General features: G+C 42.3%; 1 protein-coding gene across 1 annotated transcript; it reads right to left on the bottom strand.

Moving 5' to 3' along the window:
- Positions 1-5: 5 nt before the first annotated feature.
- sfmbt1 (Scm like with four mbt domains 1) lies at positions 6-19,119 on the bottom strand. The gene is made up of 22 exons (XM_088424642.1): positions 19,104-19,119; positions 16,449-16,592; positions 11,964-12,025; positions 11,762-11,856; positions 9,502-9,745; positions 9,011-9,099; positions 8,099-8,351; positions 7,761-7,858; positions 7,328-7,429; positions 7,035-7,194; positions 6,808-6,890; positions 6,142-6,268; positions 5,670-5,783; positions 5,131-5,173; positions 4,984-5,051; positions 4,767-4,906; positions 4,548-4,657; positions 3,550-3,725; positions 2,818-2,999; positions 2,514-2,738; positions 1,772-1,900; positions 6-1,711 (listed from the first exon to the last, which is right to left on the bottom strand). The coding sequence occupies exons 3-22, from the start codon at positions 11,986-11,988 to the stop codon at positions 1,571-1,573; spliced, it is 2,604 nt and encodes an 867-aa protein (XP_088280768.1). The 5' UTR covers positions 11,989-12,025; positions 16,449-16,592; positions 19,104-19,119; the 3' UTR covers positions 6-1,570.
- Positions 19,120-19,158: the final 39 nt, after the last annotated feature.

Genomic DNA, 19,158 nt, shown 5'->3' with positions numbered 1-19,158 from the left:
TTTTTTTTTATTGCAGCGTTTTCTTTTAAATAATTATGTTCAAACATGAAATCGAAAAAGAAAACATTTCATGGAATTGTTTTAGACAAACGAACGAGAAAACGTAACTTTTTTTGTTGTTGCAAAAAACACAAACATGTCATTACAGATGATAGCATTACAAGAACAGGTTCAATGAGATTTCTTTTCTTTACAAAACATCTCATTCCTTCAAATCCATCAGTTTTTTTTTTGTTCACATGGTTGATTAAAAAATAAATTATGGTGTAAATTGGCTCAAGTGATCACCAGAATACTGCTTGAAATAAACTACGTTTAATTGAAAGCGTTTAAACTATTCTGTGCAAATATAGTGAATATTTAGAGCATTTCCACATTGCTTATGAGTATTTACCTCGATCGTTTTTCATTTAATTACCCTGTTGCACAAATGATATTTGTGTACACTATATACAACCATGCAGTCACATCAGTATTGCTTTACGGTGCATGGTTTTACTTGTGCCTCCATATATCATAACACAACTAGAAAATTGAACCTAAAATCAAATTATATCTCTCGATGAAATTCCTCACCATGATCATTTTATGATAATTGTAATGCAAATTGTATTGTTGTTGATATGGATATATTTTATCACTTTGACTAAACGCCATTTAAATGCATGACTTCTTAGGTGCAATTTTGACATTTAGCTTAGCCATATCGAACATTAACGAGCGGTGAACAAACGAAGCTTCGTGAAGCACTTGTGATGTTTTTTGGCACGCTTGGTTCAACGAGTGAAGGGAAATGTAATACTTTGCACTTGCAGTTATCTGTAACCCCAAAGCACCACCTTGAGGAGTGAAAAATATCACGAGTGCTTCATGAAGCTTCATTTTCACTACCGTCAACTTTCTTTACACTTTCACTCAGGGCAGTCAAACAAATTGTGCTTCTAGTTTCTGTCGGAATTTGAAGTGTGATCGTCACACATTCACTTAGTTTTGAAAGCAAAATTATCATTGTGGGACACATAAAATAATGAGGCGGGCCTGATTTGGCCCGCGGGCCTTGGGTTGGACACAGGCGCTTTAACTGAACAGGTCATTTTGAGCGTACCAGATAAGGGGGCGAGACAGTTTCTGCCACAACAATATCAAATATTTACAAGCATGTATAAAGAAATCTTTGTATCAAGAAAATAAAAAAAAAAAGGGAGAGAGTTGGTTTGGAGCACAAAGAAGACACATAGGTTAAAAAGCCTTTTCTGAAACGTAACATGAAAAGGCCTCAATTATCACCTTGTATTCAAACAAACATTTAAAAAAAAAAGGCTTTCTCGATCCATCCAAAGGCTTCAGAGCAACGCTTAGTTTAATTCCAGTCTTTTACCGAAGTTTTATTCACTCCTTTGTACTTTTTCTTTTTTTTAACCCAGAACTGATGTTGCGATTTTCAGCTGTCTTTTATTATTGTCCAACCAAGAAGATATCCAGTGTAAGCAAGGCCAAAACGGGACAGGATTTTTTTTGTTTTTTTTTAAGGTATGAACGAACAGTCCCTCGATGGTGTATTGCCCTTCAGCTACGTTGCAAACTGTTGATAAAAGGCCAGTTTGACCCTCTCGATGTGATGGCACAGCTTGATGGCCGGTCCCAGCTTCAGGTCCATACACTCCTGCACGGTGGGCAGGTTGAGCAGCAGAAGAGCCTGTCCGTCGATCTCCTGCGAGCACACGTTTGGTCGGTACGGCGGAACTGGACGCGGCCCAACTCTTTGCCTTACCTGATCCATGAAGATGCGCGCGAGGGGTGCACAGTCAGTAGTCCTGATGAAACTAACCACGTCGGTCACAGTCCACTCGAGTGGGCTGGTGTCCAAACACAACTTCTGAGGAGGTTCTGTCTTTGATGTCTGCAAAGAAAGATCATCAAAACTTTTGGGATGCTGCATTATGTTTTGCACGAACAATATTTTGGACAGGAGTGCCATGAGATCCAGTGAAGAATCATTTTTCATGAAAAAAAAATAAAAAATCCAGTACAAGAGCTAAAGACAACACACAGTGCATCTGCACGTGTTGAGCAGCTGCTAACTCTCCCTGCAGAACAAAAAATTGCTGTTGAACCATTTTCCATAGTTGCTTATCATCACAAGAGCTGCAGGCTTGCTGGTGCCTATCCCAGCTCACTTTGGGGAATATATGTATGTGTGTGTGTATGGATAGGGATGATGCCACTAAATATTTTGAGGGGTTGAAAGTAAATGGAAAGAAATTGAAGTGCAATGGAAATGCATTGAATTTCCACTCCATCTTTAAATCATGCGTGTCATATAGAGGGATCAAAAACACCGCAAGTGCTTCATGAAGCTTCATTTATTCATCTTGAGATTGCAGTTTTGGTTTGAAAAAAACAAAACAAAAAACACTCACTGGATTAGCTAGTGAACATGCATGCAACAAGCATGATATAACATACATACACAATTGGAAAGAAAAAAAAAAATCAATATTTTTTCAAACTACCTTTGGTGACGGAGGGTGGTTCTCGTCGTCGGAGAAGGAGGGCGAGCGGGGCTTCCGCCGCCGCCGCGTGGGCCGGGGCGTGGGGGGCGGCGACGGGGACGGCGTGGGGGGCTGAGACTTTTCTGCCGATTGTTCGGAATCATCTTGGAGGTCGTCTTGCGGTTCCGAGCCGGAGTCTTCGCTGAGGGAGTCGTCTTCATCAAGATCCTCTTCTTCCCCGCTGCCCTGTGGGCCACACAAAGCATTTTATTTTTCTTGTGATGAAAGCTTTATCTTCAATCTTTGAAGTGCCCGCGGGTGTTACCTGCGGCGAGCCAGCCGGCGTGTTATCTACGGACGTTGACGAGCGTCTCTTTTTATGGACGAAGAGCTGCTTCCTTCTCTTCCTCCTCCTCCCTTTTCTTTTCACTCCAGCCTCCAGGTTTGAGTGGCCACCGGGCGGGCGGCCCACACGTTTGCTCTTCTTCTTTCCGTAGTAATACGCCGCTGGGAATACAAAAGACCATTGCTGCATGCTAGCTTGACTTCTAATTGCCATGGTAACTTTCAGTGCGATGGATGGGAATTCTTCGCAAAGATATAACGGCATTATTTTCAGTAAGAGAAGCGAGCGGACTGAACCAACGTCCGAGTCCATCCTCGTTCACACGCAGGAATATGACTAAAACCGATCGTGTCAAAGTTATGATGCCTCCAGTTGGAAAGGAAAACGGCATTATTTTCAATAAAAGAAGCGAGCAGACTGAGCCAACGTCTTTCCTTGTTCACACACCGGAAAATCACTGAAACGGAGAGGATCATGTAAAGGTTGTGATGGCCTCAGCTGATTCAATTGAGTAAGAGAACATGGTAAGGTATTCATTTGACTCGTTTATTAATTCCGCTCTTTTGGCATATACACACACACAATCATAAACTTAGCGGAACTTCGGGTGGTCTTTTTTTTTTTTTAAAGCTCGACTTGCATCGCAAGGCAAGACGCCAGACGTCAAGCAAAGCTTTACAACGTCTCCGGCGGCGTGGCGAATCCACTTACTGTATTTAGTCTTGGTGAGGACCGAGCAATTCTCCGAGCAGCGATCCAGAACCATTCGAGGTCCAAAGAGGTTGGGACAACACTCTAACTTGATGCAGGTCTTCCTGCAGAAGTCCGCCACACGATCCGCCGTGCGCACGATTTCCACCGTGGCCCGGTAACTCTTTCCCTTGTATCTGAAACGCAAAGGGGAGCCGTTTACTTCCACTTTGAATATGTGAGCAGAGCTCATTTTACCTGTGTAAACTGTTATCGCGGGCCCTGCGATACTAAAAAGCTACACAAATGTTTAGGGTCCCAAAAAACGCGCAATAAAGAGGAGAAAGTAAGTCTAAGCTTCAAACTGCATTTACGAGACGTGAGCAAAGACAAAGAACAGATATTTGCAAATGTCTCAGTAAAATGTGTTAACTAATAAAATGAACTTAGCATCTGTCATCATCTTCTTCATGTCGCAACCGCATACTGCATAACTTAGTCCATTTTGGTACAAGAGTCAGATTTTTACCTTAAATGTTCATTTGTTTATATCTGTTTTGTTCCTCCTCTCGAGCTTCCAGATTGTTTTGTTTTCGCTTTTTACTTTCAGGCTCATTGTTACCTGATTGTGTATTATTTGAAAAAAATTGCAGAGTTGATGCCCTTATTGTCATATTACTGTTTTTTATTGCATACTTTATTATTTGCTCTATTGTGTGAAATGCAAGTCTGCTCCGTAAGTAAGAGAAGAGAATTTCACTGTCTGCTGTTACTATGCATATGACAATAAAACACTTGAATCTTGAATGTTCGACAATTTTTTAGCGCCGCCAAAAAAAATAAATAAATGAACACATGTTGATTTGAACATATAGTCACGGGCACAAATTAAGCATCTGGGACGCAGGCAAACGAGAGCACCGTGTAAGCTAGACAAGCCCGGCCGGCTGTGAGCACTTCTTGCGAGATGTTCTAAAGCAGCGAGCGGGAGCCGTGAATGAAACGGTGTTTCTTCTCACTTGGCTTTGAGAGTCTCTCCATTGCCTTGCCAACGACTCTCCTGATCCAGCTGCAACTCTCTCAGCACGCGGCTCGGCTTGTACGCGGAGTTGATCAGAAGAGTCAAAACCTGAACAAGCATGGACAATAAAAAGAATGAAGCGCTTGATGGGAATTCTAAAAAAAATATGAAGGGTTCTCACAGCAATTAAATGATTTAAAAAATTAAAAAAACGTACCTCTTTGATCACAAGGACACAGTTCCCAGGGCCGATGAATTGAGGCAGCTCAGCTATGCGTCCCTTATTGAGGTACGGCCCCGAGAAGCAGCGGTGGTTGAAGTAGATCTTGGGACAGCAGTATTTTCCGTTTCCCTGTCCTGTAATGCAAATTCAAAACGCGTATTTGGGGAATGATGGTACGTCGTGAGCGCTGGCATTAACAGATTTCACTGACCAGCCTCTTGTTGATTTGCCATCTGCTGTTTGACAGCGTCAGGTGATGACGATTTTGGCGGCGCTCTGCTGCAAAGTGATGCAAAATGAGTCAAAGCAGGGAGTTGAGAAATTCAGGCGTTTGACTCATGGTCATATTCATACTTACTGCTTCTCGGGCTGCACCACAGCAATCTTCCTCTCATTTTCGACTGAAAGGTAAATGTGTTTTTATGATATTATGAAAAATGTAATTAAATCAATACTTGCTTGCAAGGTCACTGTCAAGTTATATCAGATTTGATGAGTGTTGATCAATTTTTGCAGCCAAGTATCCTCAAACCACACACATTTTTTTTTTTAAAAGAAAACCAAAAAGACGTCAAATTGAGCTTTGTGCCATCAGTGCCAGATTTACCGTATTTTCCACAATATTCGACGAACCTGGCTATAAGGCGCACCTACAACGAATGGCCTATTTTAAAACTGTTTTTATATATAACGCATTATAAGGCACATAGAATAGAAGCTACAGTAGTGGCTGGCGTTGTGTTGTGCATCCACTAGATGGAGCTGCGCTAAAGGGATTGTCAACAAAACAACCAGATATGTCAGCGAAACCTTTCAATCAGAAATGAAGAATGATTTAAATTGATTCTGATGAATTAAGAATCCGTTCAAGTTCAAGGTTTGCGAAGGGACGCTTACCTGCGGGCTTGATGGGGTGCACGAGCGGATAGCCGTTTGTCTCGCACCAGCTGACGGGGAAAATATCCAGAGAGTCTACATGAACAGTCAACTCGGGCATGGGCTGCTTGAGACCTGAAAACAAGAAGACCTCCCTTACAAAACATTCGTGTTGAGGGAGCAGTTTCTTATGGATGGGATTTAGAATGGTAGAGACGGCCAAATGAAGCTTCATGAAGAACTTGTGATATTTTTTCGCCCACCACACTCGCATTTATCTGTAAACCAAGAGCACCATCTAGAGGAGTAAAATATACTACAGTGCTTCATGAAGCTCTGTAGTATATTTTAGTGAAGCTTCATGAAGCACTTGTTATTTTTTTCTCTTCTCTAGATGGGTGGTTGATTTTTCCACAACTTGTGATTACCATATGTTAATGGAGACGAACACAACCATTTATTGCACATTCTTTCTTTCAGTCCTCCGTCTCACCTTCCAAGCTGAGCCAGATGTATTGCCCTTTGACCCTGGTGACCGTTGCCACGTGAATATTCTCTGGTGACAGTGGGTTGACAGCCTCTAGTTTCATGGACTCTTTAAAGCTATGTTCACAAGTCTCCTGGTTAAGCGAAAAAAAAACGGTTTTAGGCAAATATGTAAATGGTAGATATTTTCTGCATGTAAAATCTGAAGAAAAAAATGTATTTCCATTCATGTGTCCACTGTAGTGAACATACTGTAGGTTTTTGGTCTTTATGAATCATTCTAGTGACGCTACTAAGTGCTAGTGTCCTCAGTAGTGGACATCTTGGCACAAAAGTGCCCACAAATGAATAGGCTGGCAACAAGTGGGCCCAAAAACAAATGAAGGAATATTTTCATTTTTATGAAAAAATAACAGACCTTTGCGGATTCTCTACTCTATTACAATATTATTATTCATTTTTATGATGATGCCAACTGTGTGAAGGGAACTTTCAAATTGCTTTGGTTTGTTATTCCTGCTTCCGAGGCCGTATGTCTGCACATAACAGCAGAGTGACAGTAGCAGCTTGCAAAAAGCTCCACTTCACTGGCAGATGTTAACTCATTTAGTAACAGCCCTTTTAGACTCTACTTTAGCCACACACACACACACACACACACATATATACATACAGTGGGAAAGCAGTGCTGAGGAGCTGCCTCTGCCTCACACTGTTTTAGGTAATCAGCCCAGTCAAAGTCTGGACCCTGGTATCCTAAACGCAGCGCAGAGTCAACAAGAAAAGACAAAGTCGTTGTTGAGAAGTGTGTCGGAGGGGAATGTGATTGAAAAGAAGCTGCGGCGTGAGTTAGCTTATCGGGTTATGTGATTGCGAGGCACGCAAAGTCACAAAACAAACCTGGCGGCGGGCTGAGAGCCAGCCCGTTTTTAAGACTCCACTGGGCAGGAAAGATCCCCGGACTGTCTCTGTGGCACAGGAAGGAGCGGCTAGAACCTTCCGAGTCCTCGATACCGCAAAGGTCATCCATTGTCACCAAGAAGTACTGCTCATTGAACACCTACGCAGGGCCAAAACAAGTTTTGCGTCTGTTCCATTTTGGCTAACGTCCGCGTCCAGCCCGAAGCCCGCAGAGAGCGATTGAATGCAAACAGCGCCGGATAGGAGACGGAGTTGACGGTCTAGGCTGTTACCTTGGCGACGGTGGCCGGCCTGATGGAGATGGGGGCAGCGGGGTCCACGGCTTCTAATTTCATCCCTTCTTTGAAACAATGAGCGGCGATACCAGGCTGGTCCTGAGACAAACACAAATGTTTAGCTGCAAATGTTATTTTTATTTTATGATTTTTTTTTATATTATATTTATTTTATGCACCACATTTTCCACACTGTAAGGTGTATCGCATTATTAGGCGCATAGAATAGAAGCCGCAGTAGTGGCTGGTGTTGTTATTAGGATGAGAACAGTTCTTGTTTTTGAATTGTTACAAAAACTTGGGACAGGCAAGTACCGCTACCAAGTATCGGGTTGATACTTGGCCGTATTTTGACGTATTGGTACTTGCGATGGCGAAACCGGGCGTATGTTGGGAATTTCTGTGTCTCAAAAGTACTGTGAACGCGCACCTTATTGAGCTCTGCAGTCAGCGCTTCATCCTGAGGGAGTTCACTGATCCTCTGCCTCACCCCTTCCCACTCTTCTTCAGTTCGCAGGCCCAACAGTTCTGAAACAAATCACATGTTTCAGTATGTATGTATAACTTATGACCAGCTTGTGTTATCAATTGTGTAGGAAATGAATGTAAGGTAAATTTGGTTTAGGGTTCTTTCAGCATTCCTACAATTCTAGCTTGCACTGTATGCAGCTTTGCAAGCTCCACAACAAATTAGCACATTGAATTTCCTTCCTTTTTTTCCATGAATACATCAGGATAAAGACCCAGAAGTCCACGCTGGCCACTGACCAGAAGGAGGCCTGAGGGCGCAGCCGCGCTCTTGAGCCCAGCCGGGCGGGTGGAGGCGTGGGTGGAGGTAAAAGAGCCAAAGGGTGGCGGGCGTGTCCGGGAGGCCCTCGGTGCCGACCAGCCGCAGTTTCAGCCTCCCTCCGACGTTCTCCTCCACCTCGGCGGCCCAGGCCAGCCCCGGGTCGCCGTTGTCCTGCAGCTCCACGTGGCAGCCGGCGCTCAGCAGCTCCATCGGGTCTCGGCCGCGCTGAGGCTGGGGAAAGCGGGGGGAGGGGTTAAACCAGGAGACCCGGAGCGCGCGCGTGCAGACAACAAATGCCCACGCAGTGAGGAGTTCGCACCGGGAGAAAATGTGCAGCGTGACTCGGTTGCGCAGAGAAAAACACGGCCACAAAAAAACGACAGTAAATATCGGACTATCACGCGAAGGTTTTGAGTGCGAGTCCGTCGCGTTTCATCTGCTTATTGTTTTATTTCCACCAGTGAAGCGAATGTATCTGTTTAAGGTGTCAATTAATGGATCAACTATGAAATGGAACAGAAAATGTGCGGATCGATGAACAAATTCATCGGCTATTTTCTAAAATCCAATTCAATTGAACATTCTACAGAGCAGTATTCCTCAAATTAGGGCACAAGTACTCCCGGGGTACGTGGAAGCACGGGTCATGTGACAACTGTAAAGTGCCAATACTTTCAAAGTGCATCTGAAGGTGAAATCTGTCACCGTCTGTTTTTCCCGCAACTTTTCCACAGCACTTTCATCTGAAGCAATTTCCAACAAGCTAAGCGACTTTTCAAATCAGCAGTTACGGCCCCTGGCGCTAACGCGCGCACGCGAGAGAAACGAAGGCCGAAGCTCCGCCCGGCTCATGTTGAAGCGCAGCTGCCGCCGCGGTTTGCTCGCCTTACCAATTCCAGCAGGTTGGCAGGCGCGCTGCACTCCTCAGCCAGAACTTTCTCCAGTAGCGCTTCCCAGTCCGGGTGCCGCTCGCGCACACCTGTGGTGGATCACGCGCACCCACCAGAAAAAAAAAAACAAACAAAAACACATTTTAGTACCCTCTTGTTTGAACTCGCTTTAAAATCCAAAATCGACTGGATCATCAATTGGCATGATCGTATTACTCGTTTTTTGCAATATTTAAAAAGAGTAAACAATAACTCCTCAAAGTACTTTAGTCTGTTTGATGTGTCTAATAGTTTGCATATTCCAATCCATTTTATTTATATAGCACAATTTTAACAAACAGAAGGTTTCCGCACGGGAATATTAAAACACAATAACTAGGTAACGCAATAAATCAGTAAAATCGAGTAAAATAAATCCAAATAAGATCAAACCTCTTCTAATGATTTTTAACTGGCAAGAACGCACGAAGAGAAAATCTTGTAAAACTGACCGTCAGGGGCGCTCATGACCTTGCCGTGCCGCCGGCTCCAGCCGAGCGGGTGCAGGTCGGCCGTCATGGTGTCGCACCAAAAGTCGGCGCCGCGGTTCTCCCCGTAACCCTCGTAGCGGAGCAGCAGCAGCTGGCCGCAGGTGGCGATGACGCCGGCCACCCAGTAAGGACTGTCGGCGTCCGAGCGCACCCGCACCTCCAGCTTCGTGCCCGGGCTCAAGCCCGTCTGCGGACCCTGGTCCACCTGAGACAAGGAGGTGCCAAATCCTCAACGAAGCTTCGTGAAGCATTTGTGGTCATTTTTCGGACAGTGCTTTGGGGTAAAAGATGGGCTGGATCAATGGGAATGTATTAAACCCCCATTGTATCTTTAAATCAAGAGTTCCATCTGGAGGAGTCGAAAAATAGCTCAAGTGTTTCATGAAGCTTCATTTAGCCGTCGCTGCCCTGTAGTTCAAGGTAGTAGTGGCATCTGGATGAGTCAAAAATAGCACAAGTGCTTCATGAAGCTTGATTTATCTATCATCAACTACTTTTGCCATTTCTTATTTGAGTCCCACCAATCAATACAGCAAAAATTTGACTGTTTGCCAACAATTTGCAATTTTTTGCAGTTTTCATGACAAAGTGAAGCTTTGTGAGGCATTTGTGATAATATTTTTCAAACTGTGCTCTTTGGTTTAAAGATAAAGGTCAGTTCAGTGGAAATGAAGCTTCATGAAGCACAAGCGCTTCATGAAGCGTCATTTATTCATCGTTACTTTGAAAGATGTCCACATTTCTCATCTAAGCCAAAAGTGCTTCATGAAGCTTCGTTGAGCCATCACGACCTTGAACTATTTCTGCATTTCTCAAGTGGACTCTGTCATCTTTTCCCCGTCGACACATAGCAAAAAAATATCAAATTTCCACCAACAATTGGTACATTTTTCTATTTAAGTTCAGTGAAATCATCAAAATAATTATCGACATATGGTTAACTTTTACAACTGAAAATGGTTAAATGAGTAAAGTACCCATTGCAGCTTGAACAAAAACTTGATTTTTATTTTTGGTCAAAATATGACCAGAACACACTAGTCCTCACGTTTTTCCTCAACTCTTCCTCTTTACTGCGAAGGACTTTTGTAAGACGCGCGGCTGCTGCCATTGTACATCTTGTACAAATTGGCGACTCCTTCAAATGCAGTAGCGCTGCTTCTTTATTGAATAGATGTTGTTTCTTAGTAACCAATTTCACCACAGAGGTAAAAATATATTGCCATGCCAACACGACTGATAGCGTTTTGCTCTGGAAAACAAAGCGACGCACGAAACACATTAGCCAGAACAAGCAAACAAATCAGCGCGCATTTATAACTTCAAAGTCTTGCGCTGCCACTATTCCTTCAAGAGTCGGGTAAATGGGGGTCAATTCTATACGGTTGCAATGTAAATAAGAATTTCTCAAGGCCTTTGGAACATGAGTTCTAGTGTCCACTTCACACAGGTCCGCTTCGTCTTTTAACGGAAAACACTTCGGATTTACCAATCAAGGCCTGCTCACTGTCTTACTGACTTTGAAATCTTTCAGCCCTTTGACTGATTCGGGGGTGCCAAACTCGTGATAGCATGGAGGAAAATCTAATCAAATAAAATCTTTAACTCTAAAACAAACTTCACATTTTATTATTCTTTTTTATGACGGTCCAAAATCGTACAACATGACTATTAAATCACAACACATTTCAAGTTTTTCATTGATTGGAAAAAACTCAGGTTATTTTTATATTTTACATAACAAAATAATCTTATAAAATAAACCAGTTTGCGGGCCGGAACTGGCCCGCGGTCCGTATGTTTGACACCATAGAGCCAGATTTATCCCTCTTATTTAGTTGTTTAAAATACCTAACAGGTCTATATGAGCATTAGCTAGCTATAGAACAGGCTGACAGCTAGCCTGCTAGCGTGTTAGGTAACTAATTAGCCAGTTATTTATCCAGTTAGATTATTGGCTAATTAGCTAGTTAGTTCCCAGTCAGGTAGATAATGCTAGCTAGTTTGTTAGCTAGCTCGGCAGACAGACAGACAGACAGACAGACAGACAGACAGACAGACAGACAGACAGATAGATAGATAGATAGATAGATAGATAGATAGATAGATAGATAGATAGATAGATAGATAGATAGATAGATAGATAGATAGATAGATAGATAGATAGATAGATAGATATTTTTTTAAACAAACTTTTAGCTTCATCAGAGGAAGAGCTCACATGTTTAAAAGCGTGATGAGGCACAGCCACAGCCCCCGTCTCCTCCAAATATTCATCCCAGTTGAAGTCGGATACATCCTGAGCACCGTCGCCATCTGGAACAAAAACACATATTTGTTTTCTTTTATGAGCAAATTTTGAAACTATTTTTCTCCCTTCGTTTTTGTTTTTCCCTTTACAGGAGGGAGATTGTAAAACCTACCAGACTCCAGCGACTCCTGGCTCATGCTGGTGTGATGTCCTCTTGGACCGAGATTAAGCGCTCTGGAGATCAAGAGAAGAAGATTGCTGTTGTGCAAACTCTCACAATATTAATCGTAATGCGTGTTTAGGTTCGTCGGGGTGCTTGGAACTTTTTTCTTGGGGGTCATCCGCGCACCCCCCTAGGTGGGCCCGCACCACTAACTTGCTACTTTAGCGAAACATTTAAAAAAAACGGTGACTGAATGTCCGACCGCTCCAAAAACGTAAAACTACGTCTTTGGGATCGAAGGAGTTAAAAATAAGAAGCGGGAGCGGTTCCTTGAAAGTAAAAGTTGTAACCCGAGAGAGGTTAATGCGGGCGCCCGTCAAGCTTTGACACGTGAATGAGGGGAGCGCTGGGCGGGCCCACGGCGGCGAGCGGGACGGCGGCCCGTCACGCCGGCTCCATTCATCCCGCCTGTCAGGCCGCTCTTTGTCACGCGGGACGTCTCTATTAAATCCCGGGCCCGGCATCACACGCCGCCCCCGCCGCGGCGGTGACCCCCGTGCTCCGCCGGGCTCCGCGCCGCCTTTCACCCCCGACCCCGCCCTCTGTCTTTCTACCCCCCCACCAGCACGCACACACACGCAGCAGAAGATCTCATTGTCCCTGGGGTCCCACCTCTCCAACGCCAAAAAAAAAAAAAAAAAGAGCAATGGAACCGAACTAAAGTTGACAGCCTCTATTCTTATTTCTGATGCTGATCTCAGTAATGAAAGAAAAGATGCTCGCACATTGAGACTGAAATGTAGCCGTCTTAACCCTTTAGGCGAGTTTTTCTCGCATAAAATCTTCCCTTCTCCTATCACGAGTTCAAAAGGTTGCAGCTTGAAAATGAAATTGGGATAAAAAGGGAGACCTAAAAGTTGCTTGGCGGAATTTTGCAACGTTGGCGCTTCACGGGTTAAAATAATATCGCTTGCGTTATTTCACGTGCAATGTTAAAACAAAGTAGGGCATTCATACTTTCATTAAGGATTTTTAAAATGCTAAACGTGTTTTTTTTTAAGTGACATTCTCTTAGTAGTTGATTTTCTATAATGTTGTTGTTTTAATGCATCTTTTATTCAATGTGTATTTATGTTTTTATTTTAAATTCTTTTTTGTTTATTTTTTTCCTGTTTTTTCATTACTATACGACGTGGGTTTTTTCATTTACAGTTTAGTGTATGTTTTTGAGGTATATGATTTTGTTTATCCAATATTTACAGTACGTTTTTGTTTTTTAAAAGTGCTTTTTTTCATTTTTTGTTGTTTTCCTTTATAATCTGTTTTTTTTTCATTTACAATTGCATCTTTTTTGGCTTAGTTTTACGTTTTTTCTTCCTTTATTATTTTTCAAAGAACTAAACGTCCCAAGGACACGGTTCATATTGTTTTTCCAAACATATAGAAAAATGTTCTCAGATAATTCAAACCTTGATGGGGAGAAAAAAAAAAATCAGCAGAAACGTGAGGCAAAAAGTTGAACTGCATGACACATGATGTACCACTGAAAACAAGCCTGAAAGCGCATTATCGCCACCTAGTGTGGCGGAGGCCGACAAAGCCCGCATCGCGAGTGTGAAACCGTGTGGTCGGTGAGCGATTAAGTTCAGCAAATAATTTGTGCGCGAAAACATAACTCCAATGTTTTTCCGATTGCCCAGATACTTGGGAGATTTTTTTTTCTTTTGGCCTGCCGCAGCTTTTGCAGAGCAGCGCCACTCAGGCTTGCACACACTCGGGGACAGGAAGAAAAACAACTTCCGCCCTTTCATATACGCAACATGAAACGGTGCGCAAGGAGCACGAGTCCCAATCTCAATTTCTCCGCACCACCTGAGACTGACTGAGCCTGAAAGAAAAAAGCGCCGCTCCGCACCCCCCCCCCCCCCCAACACACACTTTTTTTTCCCTTATTTGTTGATTTATTTTTAAAACAAGTCAAGCACTTGGCAAATCTTTGAATCTAATTGTCAGCGGCAGTTATTGTGTGATTAAGCATTTTTGCGGCCTTCTGAGGTTTGTGAGCAGGAAGTTTACAGAGAGCCGCGCCATTTTTTTTTCGCAAACGGAATGAAAAAAAAAATCTCGTCAACAGCACATTGTACAACTCCTGTTGGTAGGCGGGAATGTGATGAGACACAAATTCCACCAGATGAGACGTCTCATGAGAATGAGTGAACAAGAGCGAGGCGAGATTTTCGAGAAATTTGTTTTGTAAAATACATTTTATAATATGAAATCTACACATTTGTATGCCTGCCTATTTGTTTTAGATTCATCACTTTTCCGGGTGGAAATGATTTTTTTTTTTTTTTTAACTAAAAACTCGTGATGGGAAAATGAAGCTTCATGAAGCACTTTTTTTTTACTCCTCTAGATGGTGCTCTTGGGTAAAACAATGCGATCACAGTGTAAAGCATGACGTTTTCGTAGCAGCTTTGAAGCAAGAGTGCAAGTGAAAGGCGTCCAAAAATATCACAAGTGCTTCACGAAGCTTCATTTGGACATTACTGCGTTGTTTTGGGAAAATGAAGCTTGATGAAGCACTTGTTTAACTCTTCTAAATGAAAAAAAAAACAAACAAAACAAACAAAACTGTGGGCCAAGTCTTGAGTTTAAATGCCATGCGGCCATGTTACCAAATGCGTGAAAAAATGAGTGAGTTGTACCATGTGATATGCTTAGGCTAAACAATGGACAAATGTGTTTAACAGGGGTGTCAAACTGGTTTAAGCTTGCTGGCCGCATGGAGGAAAATCATTTTCCCTGCTTTACATCGATAAATAAAAAATCAATCGAAAAGCACATGTTTCGTTGATGCAACGATTAATTGATAACGAACTGATGATCAAAATATCCCACAAAATGTCTTCAGATTTCAGTAGGGTTTTTTTTTTCCATGAAAGCATTTGTCTTTTCAAAATTAAGACATTTGTAAATATCTGCTCTTATTTTTGAAAATGTTCCGGACGAAACCGGTTCATTCATGGTTATGAACTTAGTTTATTTGGTTGTCGTTACTAATAGTCTTCATTTAGGGGTGCCCAAACTTTTTCTTTTGAGGGCCACATATAAAAAAAGTAGCGTGGCATAAGGGCCATGTTTTTTTTTTTTTAACTTTGTCTTATTAAACATTGTAAACATCAGTAAAGCAGGCAATTGCACATATATAATATAGTAATTAAAAACACTGCTACACCAAGTTTTTAAGTTTTTGTTAAAAGTGACGAGGTAAATTAGGATTTTATTTCACACTATGAACTCACTTAATCCCAGAGACGTGTTTTTATGTTTTTTTGAGTGTAGACCAGGGGTCACCAACGTGGAAACGGGAAACCCCCAAAGATCGCATGGTTTGCAGACCGTTCTGCAAATAGCTTACTGGGTCCTAAAGTACAGAATAGATTACTTTGGGCAGAAAAAAAAAAAATCAATTACTTAAACTTGTTTAAACGCTGCTGCTTTAACCAAACATGAAAACGTTTTGAAAAAAAAGTATCTGGATGACTGGGCTCTAATATATATATATATATATATATATATATATATATATATATATATATATATATATATATATATATATATATATATATATATATATATATATATATATATATATATATATATATATATATATATATATATATATATACACACACACACACACACACACATTTCAACCCGTTACATGTTTTTTTTAACATTGGGCCCTTGTCAAAATGTATTTTTAGCCTAGGGTATTTTTAGCCAATAACGGGGCCACAAATGGCCCCCGCCCATAGTTTGGACATCCTTGCTTAGATGTTGCAACTTAACGGTCATTTAAAAAAAAAAATGTCTATATTGGCATCTGCAAAGTTATCTAAATGGACGCCATGGTTTGTTTCCGTTGATCACGACTAACGAAAAAGCGTCCTTCCCTTCGGCTGCGTTTGTCGAACTCGCGGATCGAGTGCGTTTGCGCAAGGGGAAGTTGCGAGGCCGCGAGACGGTTGCCAGAAGTCAACAAGGCATCGCCAACATCATCCGCCGATTCGCAAGCGTTTGGACCGACACCGACATCGCAACTTGCCGGACGCGGACTCGCTCGCTTCGGACCGCCTATTATGCAAGTTCGAGCTTTTCAAGGGCGAATGTGCTTTTTTTTTTTTTTTTTTAATTTATTGATGTTTTTAAGGGAGAGCACACACTCCATGACAAGATCAGGCATTAAACGCGCGCATGTGCGTGTGTGTCGAGTCCTCGGTCCTCGAGTCAAGTTAGTGCACGTCACGGGCTCGCAGCACAGGCTGACGAGCAATAAGGAGGCGCTTTACACCAACAGACGAGCCGGACTCGTCTTTTTGAGAGGCAGGAAAAAAGACGAGTGCCGCGCCGCGGTGCGAAACACCCGCGGCAAAATGTAAGCGACAGTGCGGAGCACGTGAATATTCGGTCGCCCGGTTTGTCTCTTACCGTTAAGTAGTTTTTCCAAGTCGCTTTTTTAGATGCCGAGCCTCTCGCCGCCTGCCTGCTCGCTAGCAGTTATGTGAAGCCGGCGTGAGTCCAGCTCCCGCTTCCGGTTCGGGACTTTCCAAATAAAACGTCTTTCTCATTATGCTTCATTAAAAAAAAGACACAGTTACAACAATATGAGTCAAAACATGTCATGCACAAGGACATGTTTCAAAATGGACATGTTTCAATATGCGAGATATTTGGCAGCAACCTGTTTGGGGAAGTTGACCTAATTTGTTGTGAGGGGACGTGCAATTTGCTATTTTTATTTTGTAAGCTTCAAGATGGCTGAAAAGTAGCAAATATTCTTGTCAAATTTAATATGTCCATGAATAAAAAGGAACTGATCTTTGACTTAAAAGTGTTTTTGTTTCCGCACACATTTGCATTTACACCAAGTTTTTGTTTATTAAAAGTGTTTTTTTCATTCATCAGAAATGTTTTTTTAGTCATGTGTTTTCCTTGAAACGTTTTTTTAAGAAGCGCAATATTTTATTCTTTAGTTTTACATATTTTTTCTTTCGGCTTTTCTTCTCTTTCTTAACTGCATTACAGCGACAGAAAGTAGAATAGAATAGAAAGTATGGAGCCTTTTTTTTTAATAACTACATTGTATCAACAACATATGCTTGATTTATTAATAAATAGGAATAGTTAAAAAAATAATACAACAACGTGGCCCTTGTGTCTTTCTATTCTTCTGTATGTGGCCCTCTGAAGAAAAATGACTATTATTTAAAGAAAATAAACACATAAAAATGTGAGACGTTACAACATACAAAGATGGATGGCATTAATTTAAAAAAAAATCACCATAATCTAATAGAAAGAAACGAGTGTCAGAAGTATGATGTGCTTTTGCTACAAAACCTAAAAAAAAAACAAATTCCGTCAGGCCTATCAGGAAAAAAAAGAGGGAGAGGCAAACTTCCGTTTTCCCTTGCCTGACGTCTCGCTAACTTGACGCACTTGTGCTCCACGACCTCATTCCAATATGGCACAAACGCCTACTGCGCATGCGCGTTCTAATATGCCTCTGAGCCCGGCTACATCACGCCGACTTCCATCTTCACACACAATAAAATGATCACACAAGCGCGATCCGCGGCAACATCTGGAACACGCAACACAATTAAAAGGAACAAAAGCGGGGAGGGGTGGTATTAAAATCAAGCTTTTTGCTATTTTTCATCTTAAAAGAAGTATTCCCATCAATCATGAGTGTGTTTAATCCCCAGTGGAATCCCGGTAAACGATTGAGGTGGAATAAATTCATGATCTTTATAATCGAGCCACTTTCGATAAGTAGAACGGAAAATGTTTGGGTTTTGCTTTGGCAACGTTGCAAAAACTGATTGTTCGCATCGCCGCGAGATGGCAATTTGTTAGCGACGCTAAATTGAACGAAGTGGGCAAATGTTGCGCAAGAGAAAAGCCTCACGTGACAATGGACTGGAAAGCAAGCGAGGGAGGCGAGTTTTCAATGGCAAATGTTGCACTTGTGCTGCACAAAGATCTCAAGTCGGGGGAGGGGGTGGAGGAAAGGGGGGGGGGGGGGTGGAGAAACTGCTGGAAATTTGCATTGACGCCGCCGATGCATCCCTCCAAGTTCAACCGTTCTGCGCCACAAAATTGACTTTCTTTGTTAGGCAGCTGCATGAAATGCATGCCTTTTTTTTTACAATAATTAAACCGCGGAAACAGGTTTTGTCGCTCACTTGGACCACGCAAGGCGTTCGCTAATCCTCCACAACGGAAAAACCATTTTCGGGATGCCAATTCCAAACCCCAAAAAATAAATAAATAAAATATGGCATTTATCGTGCGCTGAGATTGAAGAGCAATAACCGTCATAAATTTGGGGGTGCTGCAGCAAAACGATCCGATCTTGCAGCAACGCTCGAAACAATGGCACAGCCGTGGAAGAATTCATTTCAATGTGTGGAAAGTGTTGCTGAAAACTAATACTATTATAACGCAAAACAAACAAAAAAATGCATCGAGTGAGCATGTGTTTTTTTCGGGGGAAAGTGGAGGTCGTCACCTGACATTCGTTAGTGACAACTTAACCACATAACCTCGAGTTTTTTTTAAGTACGGATGCTCACACGTAATCGCTTCTTTCCATCCCACCCCCACGTCAGACGACGGGAGTTAACCGTGGACGGAGAACCGAGAACGGGTCACTGCAGGAATGTCTGCTCGCCTGCCTGCCTGTCGTCGACTTCAGAATGAACCGGCGGGTGCAGCAAAACCACCTGACCACTGGGTGGCAGCAGAGCGCTCCGATCTGCCAGCCAAGACATCCGAACGCACGATAACGACGGAAAAGAAAACATACTTGTTTTTGTTTTGTTTCTTTTGAGATTAGTCAGCAAATTTTGGATTTCCACAATCTGTTGCACACATATTTTCCACAAGTCATGCTTTACGGCACGACATTAAAGAGTAAACAAAGCCTTGAATGGGGATTCTCGCTTTTCCTCCAATTTGTCGCGTTTTAAAAGGATAATCCACTTTCGGAGGTAAAATATTATTTTATCTCGAATTAACTTGAAGAAATAAATATTTTTATGCACAATTGAGACTTTTAAAACACATTTTGCCGCTTACCTTCGACTGACAACGGCATCACATATCCTAAGGGCGACAAATCGCACCTCAGTTT

This window comes from Hippichthys cyanospilos, chromosome 9 (genome assembly GCF_059441005.1).
Source record: "Hippichthys cyanospilos isolate Australia breed blue-spotted pipefish chromosome 9, RoL_Hcya_1.0, whole genome shotgun sequence".
NCBI lineage: Eukaryota > Metazoa > Chordata > Actinopteri > Syngnathiformes > Syngnathidae > Hippichthys > Hippichthys cyanospilos.
The sequence above is the reverse complement of the archived record's forward strand: the minus strand, read 5'-3'. Positions and strand labels throughout refer to the sequence as shown.

What these genes read in the sequence shown, in the direction of transcription:
- sfmbt1 (XM_088424642.1), bottom strand. Translation starts at nt 11,988, where the DNA reads ATGAGCCAGGAGTCGCTGGAGTCTG. An exon ending in GGCCGGCCACCGTCGCCAAG is followed by an intron (nt 7,195 to 7,327) that starts GTAACAGCCTAG and finishes GGCCCTGCGTAG; the next exon opens with GTGTTCAATGAGCAGTACTT. An exon ending in GTGTCCTTGTGATCAAAGAG is followed by an intron (nt 4,658 to 4,766) that starts GTACGTTTTTTT and finishes ATGCTTGTTCAG; the next exon opens with GTTTTGACTCTTCTGATCAA.